This window comes from Eleutherodactylus coqui, chromosome 9, assembly GCF_035609145.1.
Source record: "Eleutherodactylus coqui strain aEleCoq1 chromosome 9, aEleCoq1.hap1, whole genome shotgun sequence".
Taxonomy (NCBI): domain Eukaryota; kingdom Metazoa; phylum Chordata; class Amphibia; order Anura; family Eleutherodactylidae; genus Eleutherodactylus; species Eleutherodactylus coqui.
In genome coordinates, this window is record NC_089845.1 from 36859167 (window position 1) to 36883535 (window position 24369).

Here is a 24369-nt window from a genome sequence, read left to right on the forward strand (position 1 = left end):
TGCTATGCATAACGCACTGACGATCCTACAGCCCAAATCTCATATCTCCCAGTGACCTCCTCTGGTTCAGCATCAGTATGGAGAATGCTTCTAGTAATTGGCGCTTCGGGGGCGTTGTAAGTTTATAAACTGCTGTCACCTTTTTTTCTCACTATGGGTAATTAAGGTAGTTGCCACATGCTGATTATGGGCATTATTAATCTAAAGGACCTTTTTATACAAAACGATTACGTTAGAAAAAAAAATGTTAAATTTTTTTTTTTAAAAACGCTCAAATGAGCAAAAATGAACAATAATTGATCAGTGTCAATGCGGCCAACGATTGAATTATGAACATTAAATCGGTCACCTTTGATTGTATGCAGGACTACAAACCATCGTTGGCTCGTTCACTAATAGTTCGGTTTAAATATCGATTGGGCGGTCCTTTGCATTCACTTGGGGCAAAAACAGATGGGCGCATGTGCTAATATGCTCAGCGCTACGGAGCGTATTAAAAGCATGAAGCGGGGTTTTTGTTTTTTTCTTACTATTTAAATTCTGCGTGTGAGTTTGAAAAAAGCTGGAGTAGAGGTCCTGCCTGGAGTAGAGGTCCTGCCTGGAGTAGAGGTCCTGCCTGGAGTAGAGGTCCTGCCTGGAGTAGAGGTCCTGCCTGGAGTAGAGGTCCTGCCTGGAGTAGAGGTCCTGCCTGGAGTAGAGGTCCTGCCTGGAGTAGAGGTCCTGCCTGGAGTAGAGGTCCTGCCTGGAATAGAGGTTCTGCCTGGAATAGAGGTTCTGCCTGGAATAGAGGTTCTGCCTGTGTCTTACATGTAGAAAAACTACAGAATGATAGGGCAAGTTAATACTACGCACGAGAATTCCGATAGAGAAAACAAAACCATTGAAATCAATGGCTTTGTTTTGCCCCATTATGTGGCCGTGAAAATCACAGCCATTTAATCACGTCTGCCTGTTTAAGCCCGCATGCAGTGAATGTGATGACTGAACTACTGAATCTGCTGTGAAATCTCTCATTTATGCCATAATCTGTGCACAGTGGTATGTCCCATTGCTTCATATAAATTGAATTGACTCTATTTGTTACTATATGTATTTTCCTCATCACCTCCCCAAATAGTTTTTCTCCCTGTCTCATATTAGTGTTGCTGGGCACAGTTTGTTTATTTAAGAGGGTAATAAACCTATCCCCCCCCCCCCATCTTGTTCATTAGCCATCTAAAGGTGGGTCAGCTGGTTGACTAGTCAAGTGTAACAAGCCACTCCCAGCTGAAGTCGTGTAGCCAGAACTCTAAAGCCAGTTCTATACTCCATGCCTCACCAGAGGCTGCCTCACCTGATGTTTCCAGCACTAAGTGTCCAGCAACAAGTGTTTTATGCTGTTGAATGATGCAGTTATACAGCGCAGTTAGACAGAGCAGGAGACAGGTAACATGCACAACTGTCCAAAGCCTGGAGGAAAATTCTCTCCTCTTTGCACTGATCTCCATCACTATCCTCCTTTCAAGCCTTAACACTTTCTTCCAACGCCCTGGCCCAACACACTCCATCCACATCAGCCCCTCCCTCCTCTACTCACCCATGTTTGGCTCTCATGCACTTTTTAACTTCCTAAGACGCCCCCAACCCCCCATACCGCCAAGAAACACCTCAGCCACCTACACAAATCCCCTAACCATGCGCTCACCCTTGCTACCCTGCTACTCCTAGTCACAGGGGACACATCCCGCAACCCAGGCCCACCCTGTACTGCTCTCTACCAAAATGCCCCCTTTCCTGCCCCATTCAAATGCACCATATGGAACTCTCAATCTGCATGCAACAAACTCCCAACTATCCATGACCTTTTCACCACCAAACACTTTAACTTGCTCACCCTCACGGAAACCTGGATACAGCAGTCTGATTCTACCTCCCCCGCTGCATTGTCCTACGATGGCCTGCAGTTCTCCCACACCCCCAGATCGGACGACAGACGCGGTGGAGGAGTAGGCACCATCCTCTCACCTAACTGTACCTTCCAGGTCATTCCCTCAGCTCCCTCGCTTACCTTCCACTCCTTCGAAGTCCACACTCTGTGACTCTTCCGCCCACTGCCTCTGCGTGTCGCAGTTATTTATCGCCCCCCAGGTCCCACCCACCTGTTCCTAGACCACTTTGCTGCCTGGCTCCCCCACTTCCTATCCTGTGAAATCCCAACCCTCATCCTTGGTGATTTCAACATCCCTACTAACGACCCCAGCTCCTCATCTGCCTCCTGGCTTTTAATGCTTACCTCCTCCGTTGGCTTATCACTAATCTCTGACTCCCCTACTCACAGAGATGGCAACACTCTCGATTTAGTTTTCCTCCATCTCTGCTCTGCCTTTCACTTTACTAACTCCCCCCTTCCACTCTCAGATCACAACCTTCTCTCTTTCTCCATCAGGCACCCTAGCATCTCCCCTGACCTCTCTATCTATCGCACCTCTAGGAACCTCCAGTCTGTCCGCACTAAACAGTTTGCCGAGACCATTCAGTCCTCCCTGTCCCCTATTTCTCTCCATCCCTGCCCTAACCTGGCAGCCGAATACTACCACACCACCCTCAGCCGTGCCCTGGATGAAGCGTCACCGCCCGTGACTTGAGCCATTAAACGCAGACCATGGCAACCCTGGCTCACGTCCCAAATGCGCTTCATCCGGTGGTGCTCTAGGTGCGCCGAGCGACTGTGGAGAAAGTCAAAGCTGCCAGCAGACTTCCTCCACTTCAAATTCATGCTTAAAACTTATAACCTAGCCCTTCACCATGCCAAACAAGTTTATTTCACCTCCCTTGTCTCCTCACTATCCCACAACCCCAAACAACTCTTTGAGACCTTTCACTCCCTCCTCAGCCCCAAAGAACAGGCCCCTGCGAAAGACCTGACTGCTGGAGAACTAGCTGCCTATTTCAAAGAAAAATCGACAACATTCGAAAAGAAATCTCAAACTGCATGGTTAGCCCCGATCCCAGTTTCCTCAGCACTGCATCCAGCACCTACTCACTTTCTACGTTAGTACCAACGACAGAGAAAGTAGTCTTCAGGCTCCTTTCTGCTGCCCGCCCCACCACCTGCACTAGCGACCCTCTCACCTCCTCCGGTCCCTTTCCCCAGCTCTCATTACTCACCTCACTACAATCTGCAACCTCCCCCTAACCTCTGGCACTTTCCCCTCCTCATTTAAACACTCAATTATATCCCCTCTGCTTAAAAAACCAACCCTGGACCCGACTGATGCTGCCAACTACCGACCCATCTCAAACCTCCCCTTCATCTCCAAATTACTGGAACGCCTGGTTTACTCCCGCCTTACATGCTTTCTCTCTGACAACTCGCTCCTCGACCCCCTCCAGTCTGGTTTCCGCTCTCTACACTCGACCGAAACTGCCCTTACAAAAGTAACAAATGACCTGATGACTGCAAAGTCGAGAGATGATTACTCCCTACTAATCCTCCTTGACCTGTCTGCTGCATTTGACACTGTCGACCATGACCTCCTTCTCACTATGCTCCGCTCTAGTGGTCTAAAGGACACTGCTCTCTCCTGGTTCTCTTCCTACCTCTCTGACAGTGTCTCCTTTGCTGGTTCTATCTTTGCTCCACTTCCTCTCGCTGTTGGGGTACCCCAGGGCTCGGTCCTTGGTCCCCTTCTCTATCTATACTGCCCCATTGGACAAACCATCCACAAATTCAGCCTTCAATACCATCTCTTTGCTGACGACACCCAACTTTACACCTCCTCTCTGGACCATTAATCCAAAATATCACCAATTGTCTGTCCGCTGTCTCTAACACTATGTTTTCCCTTTTTTTCAACCTGAACCTCTCTAAAACTGACCTCCTTGTCTTTCCGCCTTCCAACCGACTTCCCCTCAACATCTCCATTCCAGTGTCTGGCACCATCATAACCCCCAGACGGCACGCCCGCTGCCTTGGTGTCACACTGGACTCTGACCTCTCCCTTACCTTCCATATCCAATCTCTGGCTCAAACATGCCACATGCACCTCAGAAATATTGCTAAAATACGTCCGTTCTTCACCACGGACACTCTTTGTCGCCCTCATCCACTCTCGGCTTGACTACTGCAACTCGCTACTCATCGGCCTTTCCCGCACCTGACTTGTTCCACTCCAATCCATACTAAATGCAGCAGCTAGGCTCATTTTTCTATCCAGCCATTACTCAGACGCCTCTGCACTATGCCAGTCGCTGCATTGGCTGCCCATCCACTGCAGAACTAAATTTAAACTCTTCTACCTCACTCACAAAGCTCTGCATGGCGCTGCGCCAGCATACATCACCTCCCTCCTGTCAGTACACCACCCAGCCCGCTCACTCCGATCCGCTAACACACTCAGACTAAACACCCCTGTAATACGAACCTCACATGCTCGCCTCCAGGACTTCACCAGAGCAGCACCCATCCTCTGGAACGCTCTACCCCAAGGCATCCGGACAATTCCCGATGCACGAAATTTCAGACGTGCATTAAAAACGCACCTCTTCAGGGAAGCATACCAAATCTCCTGACCTCCCTATGGCACCCCACCCCATTTGCATTCTAATAACTGGTTTCCACATGAAACCCCCTATTGCCTTGTTCCTCCCCCCCCCCCCCCTCTATGCACCTCCTGTACCACCCCCAACCCATTTATTTCAAACTGATTGTACCTCACATTGTAATTGTTGTATTGCTTTGCATTTATTCATGCCTGAAAGAGCTGCGGAATAAGTTGGCGCTATACAAATAAAGATTATTATTAACTACTGCCCGTTTGAATGAATCAACGATGCATCTGCCAGTTTTGTACGGTGTTAGCCAGTAGAGCAAAGTGTGATTGTTCCCAGCAAGAGAAACCAAGTAATCTTGTAGATATGATACCTTTTAATGGCTAACTAAAATATATGATGTTACAGCAAGCCTTCAGGTGATTCTTATCGACCCTTCATCAGGCTAATGAAAGTGGTTTGGATGGGGCACAAATATAACACAAATGCAGAGAGAACACCCCTCTTGATCTAAATAAATGTTCACACACAGAAATGTGTGACTGTCTCGCACTCCAGACTTAAAATAACACTAAACAACCTGAGCTAAGAGATAAATACTTAATCAGTCCACTGAGCTAACGAATGTGACAGTTTTATGATGTCTGTTATCTCTCCTTTAAAGTCCAAACATAGAAAGCGATTGAAACTAGCTCTGCAGCACCAGCTATCGGATAGCAACATTCTTACAAATCAATTTCTGAATTTTTATGAAGTTTAAAAAAAAAACAAAAAAAAACAATTGGTAAGGGGACACCCTTCTTGATCTCCTTCGGATCTATTCTCCACTTTTGCAAGAATCCCAGGCTGAGGTTTATTCCATTCTTGAGGGTATCAAACAGGGTCATAAATTAATACTCCTAAATTCTTCTGTGACACTACGATTTGAAATTGCCCTTCAGTATGATAACTCATCTGCTCTATGCTATGTCCGTGACCACAAGATGTTTTGCCACAGGTAATTCCGCCTTTTCCTCTCTAATTGTGTGGCAATGAGATCTCATCCTGGTTCTCAGTTTTTGTCCTGTTTCCCCGACAAAGTCCCCCAACAGGACACTTGTGAGACAGTCCCACATTTCTGTGTGTGATCATTTATTTAGATCAATAGGGGTGTTCTCTCTGCATCTGTCTTATAGTTGTGTCCCATCCCAACCAGTTTCATTAGTCTGATGAAGGGTTGATAAGAACCACCTGAAAGCTTGCTGTAGCATCATATATTTTTGTCAGCCATTAAAAGGTATCCTATCTACAAGATCCCTTGTTTCTCTTACTGAGAACAATCACATTTTGAGATAACTCTGCCATCATTCACTCCTTCAAATGATATACTGTTGGTGTAAACGGATCCTCCTGTACAAGGACCATACTGTAATATTGTAATACAGATTCTGCAGACCTTCTGCTGATTACTCAATATATAGATACTTTTGTACTATTCCCCCCCACACATTTCCATCGGCATCTGGTATGTACCTTCTGGTAGCAGATGCTGCTTGGCGCTGACACTATGACAGTCCTAAAGATGGTGAACTGCAAAATGAGGTTCTGTTTAAAGCCATCCTGAAAAGTCGGAAGTAGCTTCGACTGACATGTGTTCACTATAAGCCGAGCCTCTCTGAAGTGCCTGAGAAAAGCTCCACTTACAGCCCAAATGCTGGAAAACTTGTGCATATAGGAACATAGTATGTTAGGCTGAATGCAGACAATGTCCATCTAGTTCAGCCTGTTTCAGCCTCCTTGTTGATCCAGAGGAAGGCAAAAACCTCAAGAGGCTGAAGCCAATTAACCCTTTTGGGGGAAAAATTCCTTCCCGACCCTATAATGGCAGCGAGAATAATCCCTGGATCAACCTTTGATAGTTCCTACCTGTCTGTAAGACCCGGATCGACAACCCCGCGAGTCACCAAATGTCTAAATCCTGTAATATCCTTCCGCTCTAGAAAGACATCTAGTCCCTCTTAAACTCCTCTATGGATTTTGCCATCACCACGTCCTCAGGCAGAGAGTTCCACAGTCTCACTGCTCTTACAGTAAAGAACCCCTTCTGTGTTGGTGATGAAACCTGCATTCTTCTAGACGTAGTGAATGCCTTCTTGTTACCGTTCTAGTCCAAACTTTCTCATACATAGTTCACTATACCTCCTAAGCCCACAACTAGACATTCAATGTAATGTCACTTTATGCAAGCACTCTAATTAGGCAGAGAATATAACGTGTCAAACTCAGGGTCCGCGAGCAAATGCAGCACTCCATGTCATTTTATGTGGCCCCCAACGAGACACAGACACAGAAGGACTGGCTTTACACTTTCGCCGGAGAAAGCAGCCAACTCTTGGCAGAGGGGGCGGAGCCAGCATGGGGAGCCATCTTGGATTCTTAGCTCCGGCACTCTCCACACCGCTCTGTTTAGCCGCTCACAGGTGGTGGGTGGCACAGCTCTGACCCTCATCCCTTCACCCTATCCACCTGCCAATGTAGGAAGCTCAGTGCTAAAGAGGTGGAAGGGAGAAACCCATCATAGTGCGGAGAGCGCCACAGGTGTGTAAGGAGTCGTTACATTTAGAGCTCATTCACGTGGGTGGATGTAGTTGTGGTCGGTGAAACGCACAGCATTTTCAGACTGACGCTGTGCGTATTCATGCGCATTTACACAATCCCATTGCCTTTAATGGGCAGTCTGCAATGCGGACCAAAATAGGGCATGCCGCGACTTTTTCCATGCAGGTTTGAATATCCCAATGTGGATCGATGGCATTTAATCAGTTTGTATTACATGTGTCAAAAATACCAACGTGAAACAAAGTGCGAATCCGCCCGTGTGAATGAGCCCTTAGGCTGGGTTCACACTGGTCAGATTTGCCGTGGTTTTGCCGCGGATTGCCGTTGCATATCCGCACGGCGGCAAAACCGCTGCGTTTGCAGTGCAATGCAGCACAAATAAGATTTGCCAAAAAGCTGTTCTCACAGGACGGATTTTTTCCGCACAGCCGCAGTGCAGAAATGTAGCTGCGGCGCAGTTTTAAAAGATGCAGCATGTTCATTCTTCTGTCTTTTCCGCAGCGCTTTTTTTGTCCATAGACCTCTATGGACACAGCCAAATCCGCACCAAATACGCGACAAAAGTTAAAAAGCGCTGCGGAAAAAAAACGCTTGCGGATTTTTCTGCACAAAAATCCGCAAGCCCAAATTAACCTTTGAAAACCGCGGCAAATCCGCCCTGTGTGAACCCAGCCTTATAAACGCCCCTTTGAAGGCGAGCAGAATGCTGACGCGGCTCGCAATGACGCCCTGGAATATAAAGTCCATCAGATGCATCGCCTTAAAGTGAAGCGACGCACGTTCCTCCTAATGGGATGAAGTGACAACAATGTGGGAATCGGAGCCGTTCATCCTTAGATCTTTGTTACATCCACAATAATCCGGTTTTCTTGTACGATGAGTTTTCACTCTTTTGTATTTTTTGCCTTCTCTATCACTTGCAGATGCTTTCAGGTCTTTATAGACGTTCTGCTACTTCCAGTTGTCACCTAATACCATTCCGTTAGCTCCGTAATATAGAGAGGGCGATCGCTACACTTCAATTTCCGCATTCATATGTTCCAGCCCAGGGATGTGTTTCAGATACCAGGCGGTGGCGGCGTGCCATAAACCATAAGTCCTCCGTGATATAGGGGAACAGTTATGGAGGAGCTGTAATGATTTCCAAATGTTTGAAAGAAAAAGCTCCAGAGATATTGAATCCGCCGGCTACATTGTAGCTCATGTCAGTAACACTTCCATCATCCATGTCTTCTACCCCGATGATGATCGGAATGACAATTAAGCCGTTTTCTCTGCATTCCGGCGGGTGTTTTCGGGTGTTTTATTGCTCTTACAAGTCCACTAATAGTGAGATAATTCCTATGTAGCGCTTTGTTATCTGCTGCGGGATGAAGACGGTTATTTGTCTTAACAGTTGCAAATTAAATATGGTAAATTACTACAGCGGGACTTTTATTAAAGCTTTTAACTCTTTCCTGGCCCCCGCGGAGTTCAGCTATGTAATTGTGAAGCACAGCAGAGAGCGGCACAAGCACTGCGGCGGGAGGCAGAAGCCGTTACATAGAAGATGAATGATGAGCTTACACTACACATAAGCTACCAGTAGCCTGAGGCGGGCTGCACATGACCGGGTCTGATTCAGTATGTCGGAGCCCGCAGCCGACCCTGCGCCCTGCCGGTGTTCGCATGTAGCTGTCATTTCTTCTTCTGTTCTGTATTGCGCATAGCGAGCTGTCGGACATGCGCAGTACATTATTTCTTTTATTAAAGCCCTGCTTTTCCGCCTGGCGACGACGTGGAATCCGTGACCTTTCCGAAATATCAATTGCGGAAGGGCCGCTGGTCGAATGGCTTTCATTGACTTCAATGGAAGCCGTCAATGGAGCCCGCACAAAAATAGAACATGCTGCCATTTTTTTTTTCCGAAAGCGGAAAATCGCAATTGATTTCCGCTCGTTTGCAGAAGAAAAGCGCTTTTCCATAGCATGCTATAGATGATATTTGCTCCGGAGGCGGGCGCTCGCTGCAGATTCTGCAATGCAAATCCATCCATGTGCATCCAGTCTTACTGTTCCACTTGTGATTGGTGAGTTTTATTCTTGGACACTGGCAGTACTTGACATCTCCAGCAGTCTCATAGTGATGAATAGCGGCAGCGCGCATGCTTGGCTCTTGCACCACTTTGGGGGAGACGGGGTTCACAAGAACGGATTTAAATTGCGGAATCTGCAATCGCCGTCTGCTTGGAAAATCCGCAGTAAAACGCGGGCATTGAAAGGCATGTATTTTCGAATTTTCCTGAGTGCATATGAATTGCATGTTTCGCAAACAGAAGCAAAAACGCAGCATGCTCTGTTTAGCATGGATTCTGCATGGACCGCCTCAATAGTTGTCTATGGATGCGAGCAATCCGCAGCCCATGCGCAATTAACATTGTGCAGGAGCGGCAAAGGTGCTCGCAACTTGATAGGAAAACAGAAAGCAAAGCCGGAATGCCAGCTGGAGGGGAGTGAGAGATATTTCCTCTGCGCGGACGATAGGCGTACATCTGCACGGAAAAACGATCACATCTGCGATCTTCCGCAATTTATTGCTGGTTTTCCGTTTCGGAAATCAGCTTGTGAAATACGACCCGTCTGTGTGAACCTGCCCTTATACATGGCTTCATTTTTTGTGAGTTGTGTCTTTGTGCATTTTTTTTGTCACCTCTGACTTTGGCCTTATACATGGAGACTCAAGACCCCCATCCTCATGATCATTGGGGTCGCAGTGGTCAGAACTCCACTGGTCAAATGCTTATCACCTATCCGGTAGATATGGGATAATTGCCCTTTTAGATGAGCGAATTCTGTCCCCCATAGCTCACTTGGCCTCAGCCTGTTTATACATCATTGACTTGATTAAATGAGAATCCTTCATTCGTTCACATTCGCTGTATACGTGACTGAGGACTGGATGGGCGCTGTTTAACCAAACGATAAGCGAACGCGCCAACCAGGGGCGTAACTATATACGGTGCAGGGGATGCGATTGCACCCGGGCCCAGGAGCCTTAGGGGGCCCATAAGGCCTCTCTTCTCCATATAGGGAGCCCAGTACTATGAATAAAGCATTATAGTTGGGGGCCCTGTTACAGGTTTTGCATTGGGGCCCAGAAGCTTCAAGTTATGTCTCTGTGCAGCATGGTTTAGGTATGGGTACGGGTACAGATACAGATAGAGGGGGAGCCCCCATCTCACGTTTTGCATCAGGGCCCCTGAGCCTTTAGTTACGCCCCTGGCGCCAACCATGATTTTTATGCCTACATAAAACGGACGACAAACGGAAAGTGAACGATTTATCACTAATTTTATAGCAATCCCCGGGGTTTCCACCAATCATATGACATGTGATCAGCTTATCGTCGGGGGACCCTCCTAAGAAAAATGGATTGTTCAAAGCAGACCACTAATATTGTTCATTTTCCCCCGCTAATTAATCATTTTTCTGTAATTACTTCATGTGCCAGTGTGTATGAGCTACATGGATGACGCCTGAGAACTGCAGGATTTATGAGTTGGTCTATGACATTCCTTTAGATTCATTCTTTATTTTGTGCATTTTCAGACGGACGTCATGCATCAGAACGTCTACGATTATATCCATGTGGACGACCGCCAAGAATTCTGCAGGCAACTTCACTGGGCTATGAACCCCCAACAAATGCTGCTGGCGCAGGAGCCGCAGACGGAGACAGGTCAGTTGGTAGGCGGTAAGGCATGTTAGGGACCGCAGAGTATGGAGCGCTACAGATGAGAGAACGTTATGTTGTTTGCTTATATTGTGAATATCGTATCCATATCATTACAGTTGATAACCGTTATCTCACCCATCTAGTCTGAATCTCTGGAAGTCTATACAAAGGGCTTAGGGTTGTTTCACATTGCGCTGGAGCCTTCGGTCGGACGTCCTGTTGCAGATCCGGCAGAAAATACCAGAAGAAAATCCAGGCCGCTGGGCGGAAACTGAATGGACCCCATTATAGTCAACAGGATCCATTCAGCGCTGTTTGTTTCCGTCCTAAGACGGAGCTGTCTGGCAGCGGGGATTCCCTTGTACTGCTCCCCGAACAGAGCAGGAAAGCGGAACCCTCAAGCGCAGATGTGAAACCACCTCTATGTAGCGCCCCCTGGCAGAAACTGTTGATTGTCTTAGAGGTGTAGACACAAGCGGGCATAATTCTGGAGACAGACTTGAGTAGAAAGAGGGAGCCATGATGGCACCACAGGGAGTCAGACTAGAGACTGAGCCAGGTATTCCTGGGCACCAGCAACAAAAAAAATCAGTCGGTAGACTGGAACAAGGTGTGGGGTTCAGCAGTGAGGAGGCAAGCACCAGCGACTGAGGACAAGAAGAGCAGATTTGGACTGCCGAATTGCACACCGAAATCTGCATCACTCGGGACCCCGACTGACTGGGCACCCGCTACCAACACAGTGTATGAAGCGGAAGCAGATCCTTCTGACCGCTGTGTAGTGGGCGGCGCTGGTGATTGCAGGTGCAGCTCTCATTGATTAAGATGACATCCCAGCCTGCAACTACAATCATCAGCCACTAAAGAGGGTCAGAGCTATCTGCTTTCACTCTATACCACTGTGTGTTGTGGCGCTGACAGCAGGAACCCAAACAGCTGATTGGCCAGAATCCCGAGCCCCAGACCTTGGCAAATCAAATATTAATGACTTTGAGTTTGGCAGGAACTGATCCTTTTATTTTACTTCCTGCCACACCAACATAGCCTGATAGAACGTAGTATGATAGTACATAGTATGATAAAACATGCCACAATTCTTTTCAGTGAAATCCATGTGGAATCTGTTTGCTGATCCTAAAAACAAAGTGATCACCGAACTGTTTTAGTGCTGCAACCACTGTGGTGTATCCTTGCACAGTGACGCTAGATTTGGCAGGATCGGGGTTGTATACTCATGGATTGAACAGGGTTAGAGGTGTGGATTCGCATAAAAAATTTGAGGTTGCATGCGATGGAGGATTTGTCCATCCGTTCTTTCATTGCTTGTAAGTTGGAAGGTATGGCTTTAGTTACTTGTGCATTGCTTGCATGCAGGTTTCTCTATATTTTCCATTTGCTGCACTCGAGTTGACTTCAAATAGATGTTATATAGGCTTAGCATTACCCATATCATCCACAGCTCTACTGAGGCAGCGTAGGGCCCATGGCAGATCCTACATATCATGGTCACAATCAGGGTTTGTCAACTACTAGTATAGTACAGGAATGTTTTTGTTAAACCACAGTAAGCATGAGGCCTAATGACCATGGCACAGTTACACCCTGATCGTGGCCTTATTTGATAATGACATACAGTAGGGGTATCAAACTCATTTTCACTGAGGGCCACATCAGCATTATGGTTACCTTCAAAGGGCCATTTATAAGGGCTCATTCACACGGGCGTAATTGTGCTCTGTGTTACACATACAATATGAACTGCTTAATCCATTGATTTGGGCATTTTTCATACATGTATAAATTCGCAGCATGTCCTATTGTGATCTGTATTATGGACCAAAACTGCCCATTAAAGTCAATGAGAGTGTAAATATGTCTAATACATGTGTATTTAATGTGTATTTACACGTGAAGAAGGGAGAAATCTATGAGGCTTTCGTTTTGCACATGTAAAAAATGCAGTGAATTAGCGAGCAAAAAAAAAAAAGCAAAAAGGTCGAAATCCGCAGTAAATCCGCACAGTTTTGGTCCATGAAAAAGCTGCATTTTTCACTGATCAAACCTGTGTGTGGCCATGTGAATGAACCCTACATGTACCAACGTCTCAAGAAAGGGGTTGCCCCACTTCTAGCTGTTTACAGACAACTTTGACATTGTACCGTGGTCTGGGATAGTACTGCTGGCTGAGTACTATTGAAGTGAATTGGCCTTGGCTTGCAGTACCAACTTGGGCCACTGCACAATGTATGGAGCTATTGAAAAAAAGTTAGAAGGGAGAAAACCCCTTTAACATGGCTGTGGAGCTAGCTGCACTATGATGAAGTTTCTCCCCTTAGCATCAAGCATCCTACCTTGGCAGGAAGCTAGGGTGCCCAGGTAGGCCGTCGGAGCTATGCCACCACCTGTGAGCTGCTGAACAGAGCGGTGTGGAGGTGTGCACTTAAAACCAGACTCCAAGATGGTATCTGCACCCTGTATTGGTGAGGCGCCCTCCACCAAGCGCTGGCTGCGTCTTCTGGGGAAAGTGGAGAACCGGTCCTTCTGCATCCGAACATCGTCAAGGGCTACATAAAATGCCATGGGGGCCGGATTCGGCCCGCTGGCCTTGAGTTCAACACATGTGACATAGATGCAAACTAGTTGTTACGTTAATCCTGGACTGCTAACAAAACCCTGAGATAACTTGGTAGTCAGGACTGGCATATTAGCTTGCTACACAGGTGGCTAGATGCAGGAGCAGACAGGAACAAGAGGTAGCGATCAGATCGGGGCACTCTGAACCCCTCCAACAGAACCCACCTGGAAGCGGAGCACCCGTCCCAAATGGGATGACCCCACTACTTCCACAAGGAGAGGTCCAAGGTCAGAGGTAGGTCAGGAGTACTGAAAACCAGGGACAAACAAAAACTGACAACAAATAAGAGACGAGAACACAGAATGCAAGACAAACAGATACACCGAGGACAAACCAGAACAGAGGGGCGAAAAAACAGAAAGGAGAACTGAGCAAGCTTACTTGATCAGGAACACTGAAATATAACCGGCAACTCCCAGCCAGCAAGAGCTGGATTATATAGGAAAAGGGGAGAAGCTGATTGGCTGACGGAGCTGCCAATCACCAGGCACTACCTCCGCTAACAGCTGCAAGACTAATTAACCTGAACTAGTAAGCAGAGGAGTTATTAACCCTAGATAGTCAGGATAGAACACCACATAGCAAAGGTCTGCCAATAGTACTATAGTATATATTGGAAAATATTACTTACTGAAGGAAATCTGGAATACATTGACCATGCATGAGCCAGCCAGGCGGACCAGTATTGTTTTTCAAAGGGGGATCCATTCTCCTATGCTTGAAAGCGCTGCGGAATAAGTTGGCGCTATACAAATAAAGATTATTATTATTCATGACCCTTTGATTAGATAGACCCGCAACATATACTGAATGGCCACTTTATTAGAGACCATCTAGTAGCACATTGGATCTTCTTTGGTCTTCAGAACCGCAGTGATTCATCATGACGTAGATTCCCCTAAGGGTTGAAATTGTTCTGCAAGAATATCGGCCCCTGCGAACAGGAAGCTTCTTGCAGTTGCCGCAAATGAGATGGAGGTGCTGACATGCACTGAACAGCTGGCAGGAAGGGGTCCTTGATTCATGCTGCTTGCATCAAAACTTGACCCCCCTATCTGCACGGTGCAACAGGAATCTGGATTGGCTCAGTAACCCAATTTTTGTGTCCTTTTTGCCCACTGGATTCTTGTATTTCTGCTTCTCTTAGACAGCAGTGGCCCTCAAACTGGTTGTCTGCTATTATAGACCGTCCATGCTAAGGCACGACAAGCAGGGGCGTAACTATAGAGAGTACAGGGGATGTGGTTGCCCCCGGGCCCAGGAGCCTTAGGGGGCCCATAAGGCCTCTCTTCTCCATATAGGGAGCCCAGTACTATGAGTAAAGCATTATAGTTGGGGGCCCTGTTACAGGTTTTACATTGGGGCCCAGAAGCCTCAAGTTATGTCTCTGTGCAGCATGGTTTAGGTATGGGTACGGGTACAGATACAGATAGAGGGGGGGCCAGCTCACCTTTTGCATCAGGGCCCCTGAGCCTTTAGTTACGCCCCTGACGACAAGTTATGTATTCAAACACATTATTTGGAACATCGGCGTTTCGAAGGGCTGCAATTTACTTGACTCTGTAGCGCCTGTTCATCGTAACAATTCTTGACATCCTCTTCTGACCCATTTCGTCAAAGAGTTGTGTATATCCACAAGATCCCCTTCCTCTGTATGTTTTTCCTTGATTGTGCTATTCCTTTATAGTCGTGACACTACTGCATGAAAAAACCCTCACAAGGTTGCCCATTTTTGAAATGCCGTCCCTGGCTAGTCTAGAACCGAAGACCGGGCCTCGTTCAAACTCACTCAGATTGCTGGATTGTCCCACCCTAATGTGGATCCACATTAAAACTGATCCACGGAAAACTTGCCCACTTGATTTTAGGCTGCACTCCGGGGTCATTTGTCTAGCTTCCATAAAGGGATTCTCCAATCATGAAAGGCCCGGTGTCTCTAATGAGGTGGCCATTCAGGGTATATACTGGAAATGGGCTAATATATTTGCATATACGTTTAGGTGGTTGTGGAAGGTTTCGAAATGAATATTTATTTTGTGGCTTCAGCTATGGCATGAAACATAAAAACAAGACATCAAAAAATAAGTCTTTACCTCAAGACTTACCTGGCGGGATGCCATGGTATTGTGAAACCCTCAGACACGTAAGGCTGAACACGGCAGCTCTAAACCACGATTAATTGTTTGTGGTAGGTATATAGGCAACCACCGCCGTAATAATGAAAGGTGTACTGAAACTCAAAGAGGGTTTTATTCACTCACTATTGGCAGAGGAAGCGGCACGGCATGGCATTTCATGGCCCACGTAGTTCTGCTGTCTGGAGGATTAGTCAGAGATAGAGACCTTCACGTTTCATGTTCACTTTTTTTAGTTAAATCAGAAAAACTTGCAAGACACTCCAAGTGCCAGAAGCCTTTAACCTTCCATGTGATGGATTGGTCTTCAAGGCATTGTAAACTATTCGAATGGATCATTTATGGCAAACACTCAGCAACAGTTATATACACAGTTGGTGCCAGTATTAGGATAATTAGCTTATGGATCCAAGACTGCCAGGTCTTTGCTAATAAAATGATTCCAGTGCTACTCGGGTTTCATGTCTTTTTGGATTCAGAAATATACAAGCCCAATTCCCAAAAAAAGTTGGGACGTCGCGTAAAATGTACATGAATGTAAAGAAAAAGAGAATGCAAAGATTTGGAAGTCTCATCTAACCATAAGGTTGGTAACAAAGGGCTGGAAAAGGAAGAAAAACAGCTGAAGGTCAATTTTCTACCAAGTCAGATGTAGAGAGGCCGAGTCTCTCAGATGGTCAGCATGCATTATTTGACAAGTTAGTGAACATTTACCACATATCATAGCCTTTGTAAGCCATTACTCCTCTAAAGTGATTGGGGATGATTTGCTGTACCTATGGACAGGGTTGATGACGTTTTGTTTTTTTTGGAGGGAGAAAGCAGACTTCTTTTTCATCCCGGAAGCCCCTGTAAAGAGGACCCGGCAGCCCTCCGGATATGTCCGCTTCAGGAAATAACATGAAATAACAATTCTTATAACGCTCTCTGTTATGTCTCCTAGAACTTTATGAATAAGTATGGGTGTTACCATTACCCTTATGATACCTGTCAATTATTATAGTGTTATCATTACCTTTCTCATAGGGGTGTTCCTCAAGGTCTGGCATTGGACAGTGGGAGTGTATAGGGAGACGCCCCAATTGGTATCATCCAACCATCAATTTATTTATACATGTTTATGAGGTAGAGTCGAGAAACATCACAACTTTTGCCCCCAGTAGCATCTACTGTATGAGCATAGAAAGGCAGCTTTAAAGGGCAATTCAGAAAGTGTGGCAGCTTACAAGTGTGTTGTGATAGAAGCTGGGAGTCTGTTGGATCCCTAACACTGCACTGGCTGCAAGTAGCGGGGCATCGGGACAGCAACATTGATTCCAGCGGTTTGTCACATACTGATTGGTCAAGGAGTTGTATAATAACCTTCCCATGGCTGTATGCACGTTGTGACCCAGAAACTTTGTCGCAACTTGCATTGGACAGCCCTTGGACACCCATCTAGGGTCATGAATTTCATTGGACTCCTCTCTGCCGGGCACAGCAGAATTAGAAATGCAAATCCCCTTTTACACGGGATGACTGTCGGGCGCTGAAGCAATGATCGCCCCTTGGCTTTTACACAGGAGAATCAGAAAGACAGCAGGAGATTAGGTAGGGAAACACATGGCTCCAGAGTTGGTGTGGGAAGGAGAGGTTTGGGTTGTTTTGGTTCTCTGCCAAACCAACCTGATCAGCTTGTACAAAGAGGTAGGTTCTAGACCGGAACGAGGAGAGTCACTGGATCTTTTATTTCTGAACTTTTTCAAAGCATTTGATACTGTGCCATGTAAAAGGTTGGTATATAAAGTGAGAATGCTTGGTGTGGGCGACAATGTATGTAAGTGGGTACATACTCTGATTGGGTTGCCGTTACTGGTGGGATACCACAGGCTTCAGTATTGGATGAGTCACTGTTACTAGTGGGGTACTACAGGGTGCAGTACTAGAGGGGTCACAGTTACTATTGGAGTACCACAGGAGGCAGTATTGGAGGGGGTTACCATTACTAGTGAGGTACCACAGGGAGCAGTATTGGAGGGGGTTTCTGCCCTGCTATTTACTGAGACACCGAACAGGGCTGTGGCCCAAGATGGCCACTGCCCTTCCCCACTCTGTCACATGGGGCTGTACAGCCAATCGGAGCCCTTTTTTGGAAGCTTCCCAAGGTAGTAGAGAATACTCTAATAGCTCCATTCATTCCATAGCAATAACCTCTGTATATGTTGGAGCTCCCTTTTGTGGCTACCTTTAATAGTTTAGTCTGCATCACTGTAGCTCAGTCCATAATGTCACAGAGGGGGCGACAGTGGTAGAAGGCAGGACTTTGTGCGTCCAGGACCCAATGGAAAGGTTCAGTCATCATCTATTATACTCAGGACTGTGTCTGTAACAAGGGGCGCGCTCTACGTCTAGAGGAAAGAAGGTCTAACACTGACATAGCAGGGGGTTCTCTACTGTAAGAGCAGTGAAACTATGTAACTCCCTGCCTGAGGAGATGGTGATGACAAACTGACTAAGAGAGTATAAGAGGGTTCTAGACACCTTTTTTGAGCGATACAACATTATATGTTATATCACTGATTACTCAGAAGGGTCGGTGATCGGGGATTATTCGGATTGCCAGATTGGAGCCCAGAAGGAACTTTTCTCCTAAAATGGGGAAAATTGGCCTTTACTTCATTGCATTTTTTTGTCATTCTCTGGATCAACATTGGGGGTAATAGGCTGAACTGGATGGACATGTGTCTTCTTTCAGCCTTACATACTATCTTACTGTGTTAACTGGGCGGACTTCTCTGTTGGATACAGGCTCTGCAGTGAGGATTGGGATGGGCTTCACCTAATGGGGAGGGGGCAGCTGTACTTGGGGAGAAGAAGACTAGAAGGTTGGAGAAGTGTATAAACTGGATACTCGGGGAGGACAATTGCGGTATAGCAGGAAGTGAAAGTGCAGACAGTGATAATGTGGCACTGGGCTGCCTAGGGCTCTGGGGGTCCGCCCTACAGTTACCTGCAGATATTACCTGGTCATTGTTAGACCTTCAGGATGTCGCAATTTGCTTTAGTGTTTTCATTGCTGCATTTCTAAAGCCATAACTTTTTCCCACTTCTGTAGTCATGTGATGGCTTGTTTTTTTTCAAGGGCACCATTTGGGGGTACATATCATTTATTGATTCATTTAAATATATTGATATCATTCATTCACTGGGGAAGAAGAGTAGATTTGCTATGGGTTTCTGGCCTTTTTATGGCATGCATCATGCGTTATAAGTAGGGATGAGCGAGTATACTCGCTAAAGCACTACTCGCTCGAGTAATGTGCCTTAGACGAGTATCTCCCTGCTCGTCCCTGAAGATTCGGGAGCCGCCGCAGTTGACAGGTGAGTTGCAGCGGGGAGCAGGGGAGAGCGGGCGGGAGAGAGGGAGAGAGAGATCTCCCCTCTGTTCCTCCCCGCTCTCCCCCGCCGGCCCCCGAATCTTTCGGGACGAGCGGGGAGATACTCGTCTAAAGCACATTACTCGAGCGAGTAGTGCCTTAGCGAGTATACTCCCTAGTTATAAGTGAAATAGCTTTATTTTTCAGGTCAATTTGAATGTCACAATGTCAGATATGTACTTTATTTCATATTTTACTACTTTTACACAAATTAAGCATGTTTTATTAAAGAAAAGATCATTTTTGTGTCACTGCATTCCATGAGCCATAATGTTTTTTAAATTTGTTTCCTGATGTTGTGGTATGTTTTTTGGGGATCCAGTTGTAGTTATCAGCACCATTTTGGGGGTATATATATGTTACATGCATCAATATTAGAGAGGTATTCCCAACAATTATGGCTGTGATGGGAATAAATGTCCATATGCAGTTGCCAGAAGTTTGGAAACAGCCAAGCCTGCCTCTGCATTCCAATGGTTATCCTCATCTGAGCTATAGTTGTCTCAGATGGGAATAACCCTTTCATGTACCAGTTCCATACTGATTACATATTTGCAGCCCCAGAACTAGGTGTATCATATATCTAAAGCACCAGAACCAAACTCATTACATATTTGCAGCATGAGAACCCAGCTCACTGCATAATTTAAAACCTACCGTAATATCAGAAGTAAGAGCATTGTACAGTATTTTAAAAGTGTGAGCTGCTTTAATGGTGTGAGAAATATTTTCTTAGCACACCCTGGGTTGTCTGATACTAGTGGATGGATGCCATGTCAAATTACTGCGATTCTAAAAACGAAGCAGGTCTAACATGTTACTACATGGATGTCTCAAATAAAGTGGCTATTTAGCATAGCGTATAAATGAATAGCGCATATAGTGGGAGATACCAACTTTACAGAGGTGTTCTACTGATGTCAGAAGTAATTATAGTACATTTACATCCAGTAACTCATAGTGCCTCCCTGATTGTGTTCACTTTCCATTTCTTTCTCCATCCAGCCCAGACAGCCATGATGACTTCTCCCAGCCACAGCTTGTCTTTGCAGACATCTTTGGCTTCTTGCTTTTTCAGCATGTGGAGCTCCTTTTTTTACATCTCTACACAATCTCCATATTCATAATATGCCAGATGGTAATAATGATACCCTTGGTGCCCCACACAGGAAGTGCCACTTTTAGTGCTCCCAGACAGTAAAAGTGACCCTTTTATGCCCCCTCTCAGTAATAATTTCATCCTTGAAGCCCTACGCAGTAATAGTATCGCCCCTTTTGTGCATGGAAGTGCTATAAGAGCAGGTGATCAATTCAAATGCCACCAATGTATAAGAAGAACAGAAAGGCAAGGCTCGAGTGGGCAAAACAGCACATAAATTGTATCACTGAGCCATATATAGTGTAACTTCTAGTGCTCCACACAGTAAACATGACTCTTCTTATGCCCCCATTCAGTAACAATGTCATCATTATGCTCCCTATGAGTAATTATGCCCCCTTTTATACCCCCAAATCAGTAATTATGCTCCCTAGATTAGTAGTGCTCATCCCATTAATAGTGCCCTCTTTTTGCACCTGAAAAGAAAAACTTTAACTCATTTTACCCCATTTCCATGACACGTCTGAACCTCTTCCACTTTGTGACTGCATCCATTCTGCTGGGGACCCTTGCGTCCTCTGATTCCATCACTGAATCAGGATGTAGTAAGAGGTGGGGATCCACTGTGTGACATGCGAAAGGACTATCAAAGAAGGTGCAACTTTGTAGGTGAGGTTGGCCCGAGGTGAAGAAGGGGGTGCCTATGGAGTTGGACTAGTCACTCAGGATACAGAAGAAGGGGTCAAGCATCAATAAGATGCAGGGGATTTATTAAACCTTATGCGTTAATAGGTGCCTAAAAAGAACTCTATGCCAGTTATGACCTGCAGTAGCTCTGTTATGCTTTACACTACTTTGTGGTAGAAAGTATACTTAAACCTGTTGAGTTGGGGCGCCCGCACCCCCTCTTGCTAAACCACTCCTACGTTTGTAGAAACTAGTGAGCGGTGCTAAATACAAAAAAGTTGCAACGTGCAAGGAGATGCGTAAAACCCTGTGCCATTCTGCGAGAAAAATAACATATCTGGAACTCATTAGGCTAATTAGCCATTTAGATTGGGGCGTGTTCTTCCGCTGCGTGCAAATGAACATGCCTTGCGAGTACAAAGATAAAGCAAAAAAAAGACTCGCTCATAGCGCTAATACATTGTGCTGAGTGGCGCCCAAAAATACATACGTCACCGTTAGGCTCATAAATTCCCAGTAATTTGGTGCGCTGCAGTGGCGCCTGTAGTGCGCAGCTGTGGGGGGATGGATCGAGTCAGAGGCGAATCACCACCTCCACGGCGGCCGTCCTGCTCTTATGTCATACTCTATATGAAATCTCATGAAAACTAAATTCATATTCAGCAATTTTTTGCCTTTCGGTATATAGATAATTGGAAATGCCGTTCGCCGTATCCCTCGGCTGTCAAGTTCTGGTGTTTTGTGGTTTTACTTAAAGCAGCGGTTGATTTATATGAGGATCGGCTTTAGCGGGTGTAAAACTACATGACCATATTCTGTTACGGCTTATAAATAATATTTCATAACGCATCCGGGGAGCCGTCAGCAGCGGGGCGTCCGACGCCTACAGTAGATGCCCATCGAAAATACGAAGTGTTGAAAACCGTGACTCCTCGTCAGAGTAATTTGTACCGCAGTAATCCTCACCCCTTTAAACATTTGCTACTAATGCAGGATTTTCACATTTCTACTTTTTAGTGTGTTTGTGTCCCAAAGGGAAAAAGGGTTTAGAAATATCTGGATTTAGAAAATGCATTAAATCTGGTGGATGATTTGGCAGACACTCATGTTGAACACTACTATACACATATACTATGCAAAACAGTCCTTGGGACCGCTGCCCAGGTAGCATGAACACATCTGGTAATAAGGTGTACGGGACATGAAATATGGCAGCGGTTCTACGGCTACGCTGGACACAGTCATCTGACACATGCAGTGCGAAGTGTTTGTATTACTGTCTAAGAAAGAGTCTGGATCAGCCTCGCCGAGGAGAAAGGATGCAGGAATCTATCAAAGTGAAGCCTTCTGGGCACGCTTCCCCCGGCATCGCGGACCACGATGTCAGATGATGGTTCAGTTCTTCGTCTCCGCCGTACAAATTAAGAATTATGATATTCGTGAAGCTGACGTTAATGTTTTGTTAATCTCGGGACTTGGAGAATAGGCAGATATCGACAGGATAACATTCATTAGTCTTCATACTTTATATGTTCATTGTGTTGCGTTCTGCCAAGGTGTTAAGCTACTGTTACACCGCGCTACTGCTCAACCAGCGGACTATTGTGCCATCAAGCCGCACTGGTGAAGTAGTTCTGGCCTGCAGGACTTTATTTGTGCCTAGTCATAAACTTTTAATTTCTGTATGACTATGATGGCTGCCCAGCGAGCTGATTTACAAGAAACCGTTGTGGGCGCCTCGAACTGAATCTTAGGATGGGGTGCCGCTATTGTGCACACACAATGAGATGGAGAGAACACAGAAAAGATACAGAAATTCAGATGGGCACAGCCAAAAATGTGAAAAAAATAATGGTGTCCATTTTATTAGACAAAGAACACAATAAACAAAAATTATAAAAACATCTAAAAGCCAAAAAAAAACACACCCATAATGCCCATGTAATAAGGGGTACAAACCCGCTGCATCCCGTAAGAATCAGACATGCAATAAGCAATGGTCATGGCTGCCTATCAAGCCCTGATGGGCAACATCAAAAATGACTATGTACAGCAATACTGAAGTATTGCAGTATGTAGAACAAGCATAGAAAACGGTTGTAAGTTCAAGTCCCTTCTCAGGACTAAATAGAAATGTAAAAAGGGTTGAGTAAAACTTTTTAAGCAGTAATTTTTTTTTAAATATTAACACCCCCCTTGCCATTTTCCTCATAAAAATATAAACCATTAAAAAAACACATATTTGCTATTGTTGTGTTCGACTATTAAACTATCACAATATTTATTTCACATGGTGAACTGTAAAAAAATGACAAACTTGCAGTTTGTTTATTTTTTACTATTTCACCTCCCAAAAAAATTGAATAAAAAAGTGATCAAAATGCTATATGTACCCCAAAATGGTAGTAATAAAAACTACAATTCACCCTGCGAAAAACAAGGCCGCAGACAGTGCAATCAATGAATTAATACAACCTCACCAGCAAACAAATACTACCATGTAGCACCCATATTACCCCCATCAGGGCCAAACAAATGTCACCATGCAGCGCACATACTACCCAGCTGTCTCAGATACCATAGCGCAATACAAAATATTGTCCCAAAACACTGCATACCACAGTGCAGCACAAACCAGAGGCGTAACTTGAAGCTCCCGGGCCCCAATGCAAAACCTGTAACGGGGCCCCCAACTATAATCCTTTACTCATAGTACTGGGCTCCCTATATGGAGAAGAGAGGCCTTATGAGCCCCCTAAGGCTCCTGGGCCCGGGTGCAACCGCATCCCCTGCATCCTCTATACTTACGCCCCTGGCACAAACCATCAAAACCACAAAAGCAGCATTTTACCCCACTTCTCCAGCAACATTTTAGCCGCCCATGCCTTATTGGCAACAGCAGCATTTTACCCACAACCATCCCCTTCCCTCTGGCCTTAGACTTGCATGTAATGATGGGGAAGGGAGTGCCCCATAAACCTCTCACTTGCCTCCTCTGCAGACAGCAGGCTGAAGCTGAACTACATGGTGAAGGACCTTTTATGGTCATGTGACTGTGATGTCCTGCATCCATTTGAGCCTCCCTAATTGCTCTGATAATACAGGGACAATATCAGTGCAGTTTGCGCTTTGACAGTGATAGCCGGCCTACTAACTGACTGGCCCATCTGTTCATTACCAGTCTGGGCCTGCCTCAGATGCTGCAGAACATATCCCTGCTGTCAGTGAGTAAGAACGGGGTCAGAGTAGTGTTCCATACTACATTCCAACATGTTATTCCCTATCCGCGGGATAGGGATAATTAGCTGATTGGTGGGGGCCTGACTGCTGGGACTCCCACTGATCATGAGGACAGGAGACTGGTCGGTACCTGAATGAAGGAAGCACAGGTTGGGTAGCCACACTGTGCTCCATTCAATTCAATGGTAGCGCCAAAGATTCCCGAGTTCTTGACTGCCCGATCTGCGCTTCCTTCCTTCAGGGTTTGACCGGGCCCCCATTCTTGTGATCAGTGGGGGTCCCAGTGGTTAGGCCCACATTGATCAGCTAGTTATC

The 24369-nt window shown here is 45.8% G+C and overlaps 1 protein-coding gene across 1 annotated transcript in view; it reads left to right on the plus strand.

The window, feature by feature from the left end:
- Nucleotides 1-24369, plus strand: part of AHRR (aryl hydrocarbon receptor repressor) — a 277305-nt gene that overhangs the window by 219765 nt on the left and 33171 nt on the right. Inside the window, exon 6 of the mRNA XM_066579246.1 lies at nucleotides 10716-10845. Within this exon, the coding sequence (XP_066435343.1) occupies nucleotides 10716-10845 (130 nt within the window). The remainder of the gene's footprint in view (nucleotides 1-10715; nucleotides 10846-24369) is intronic.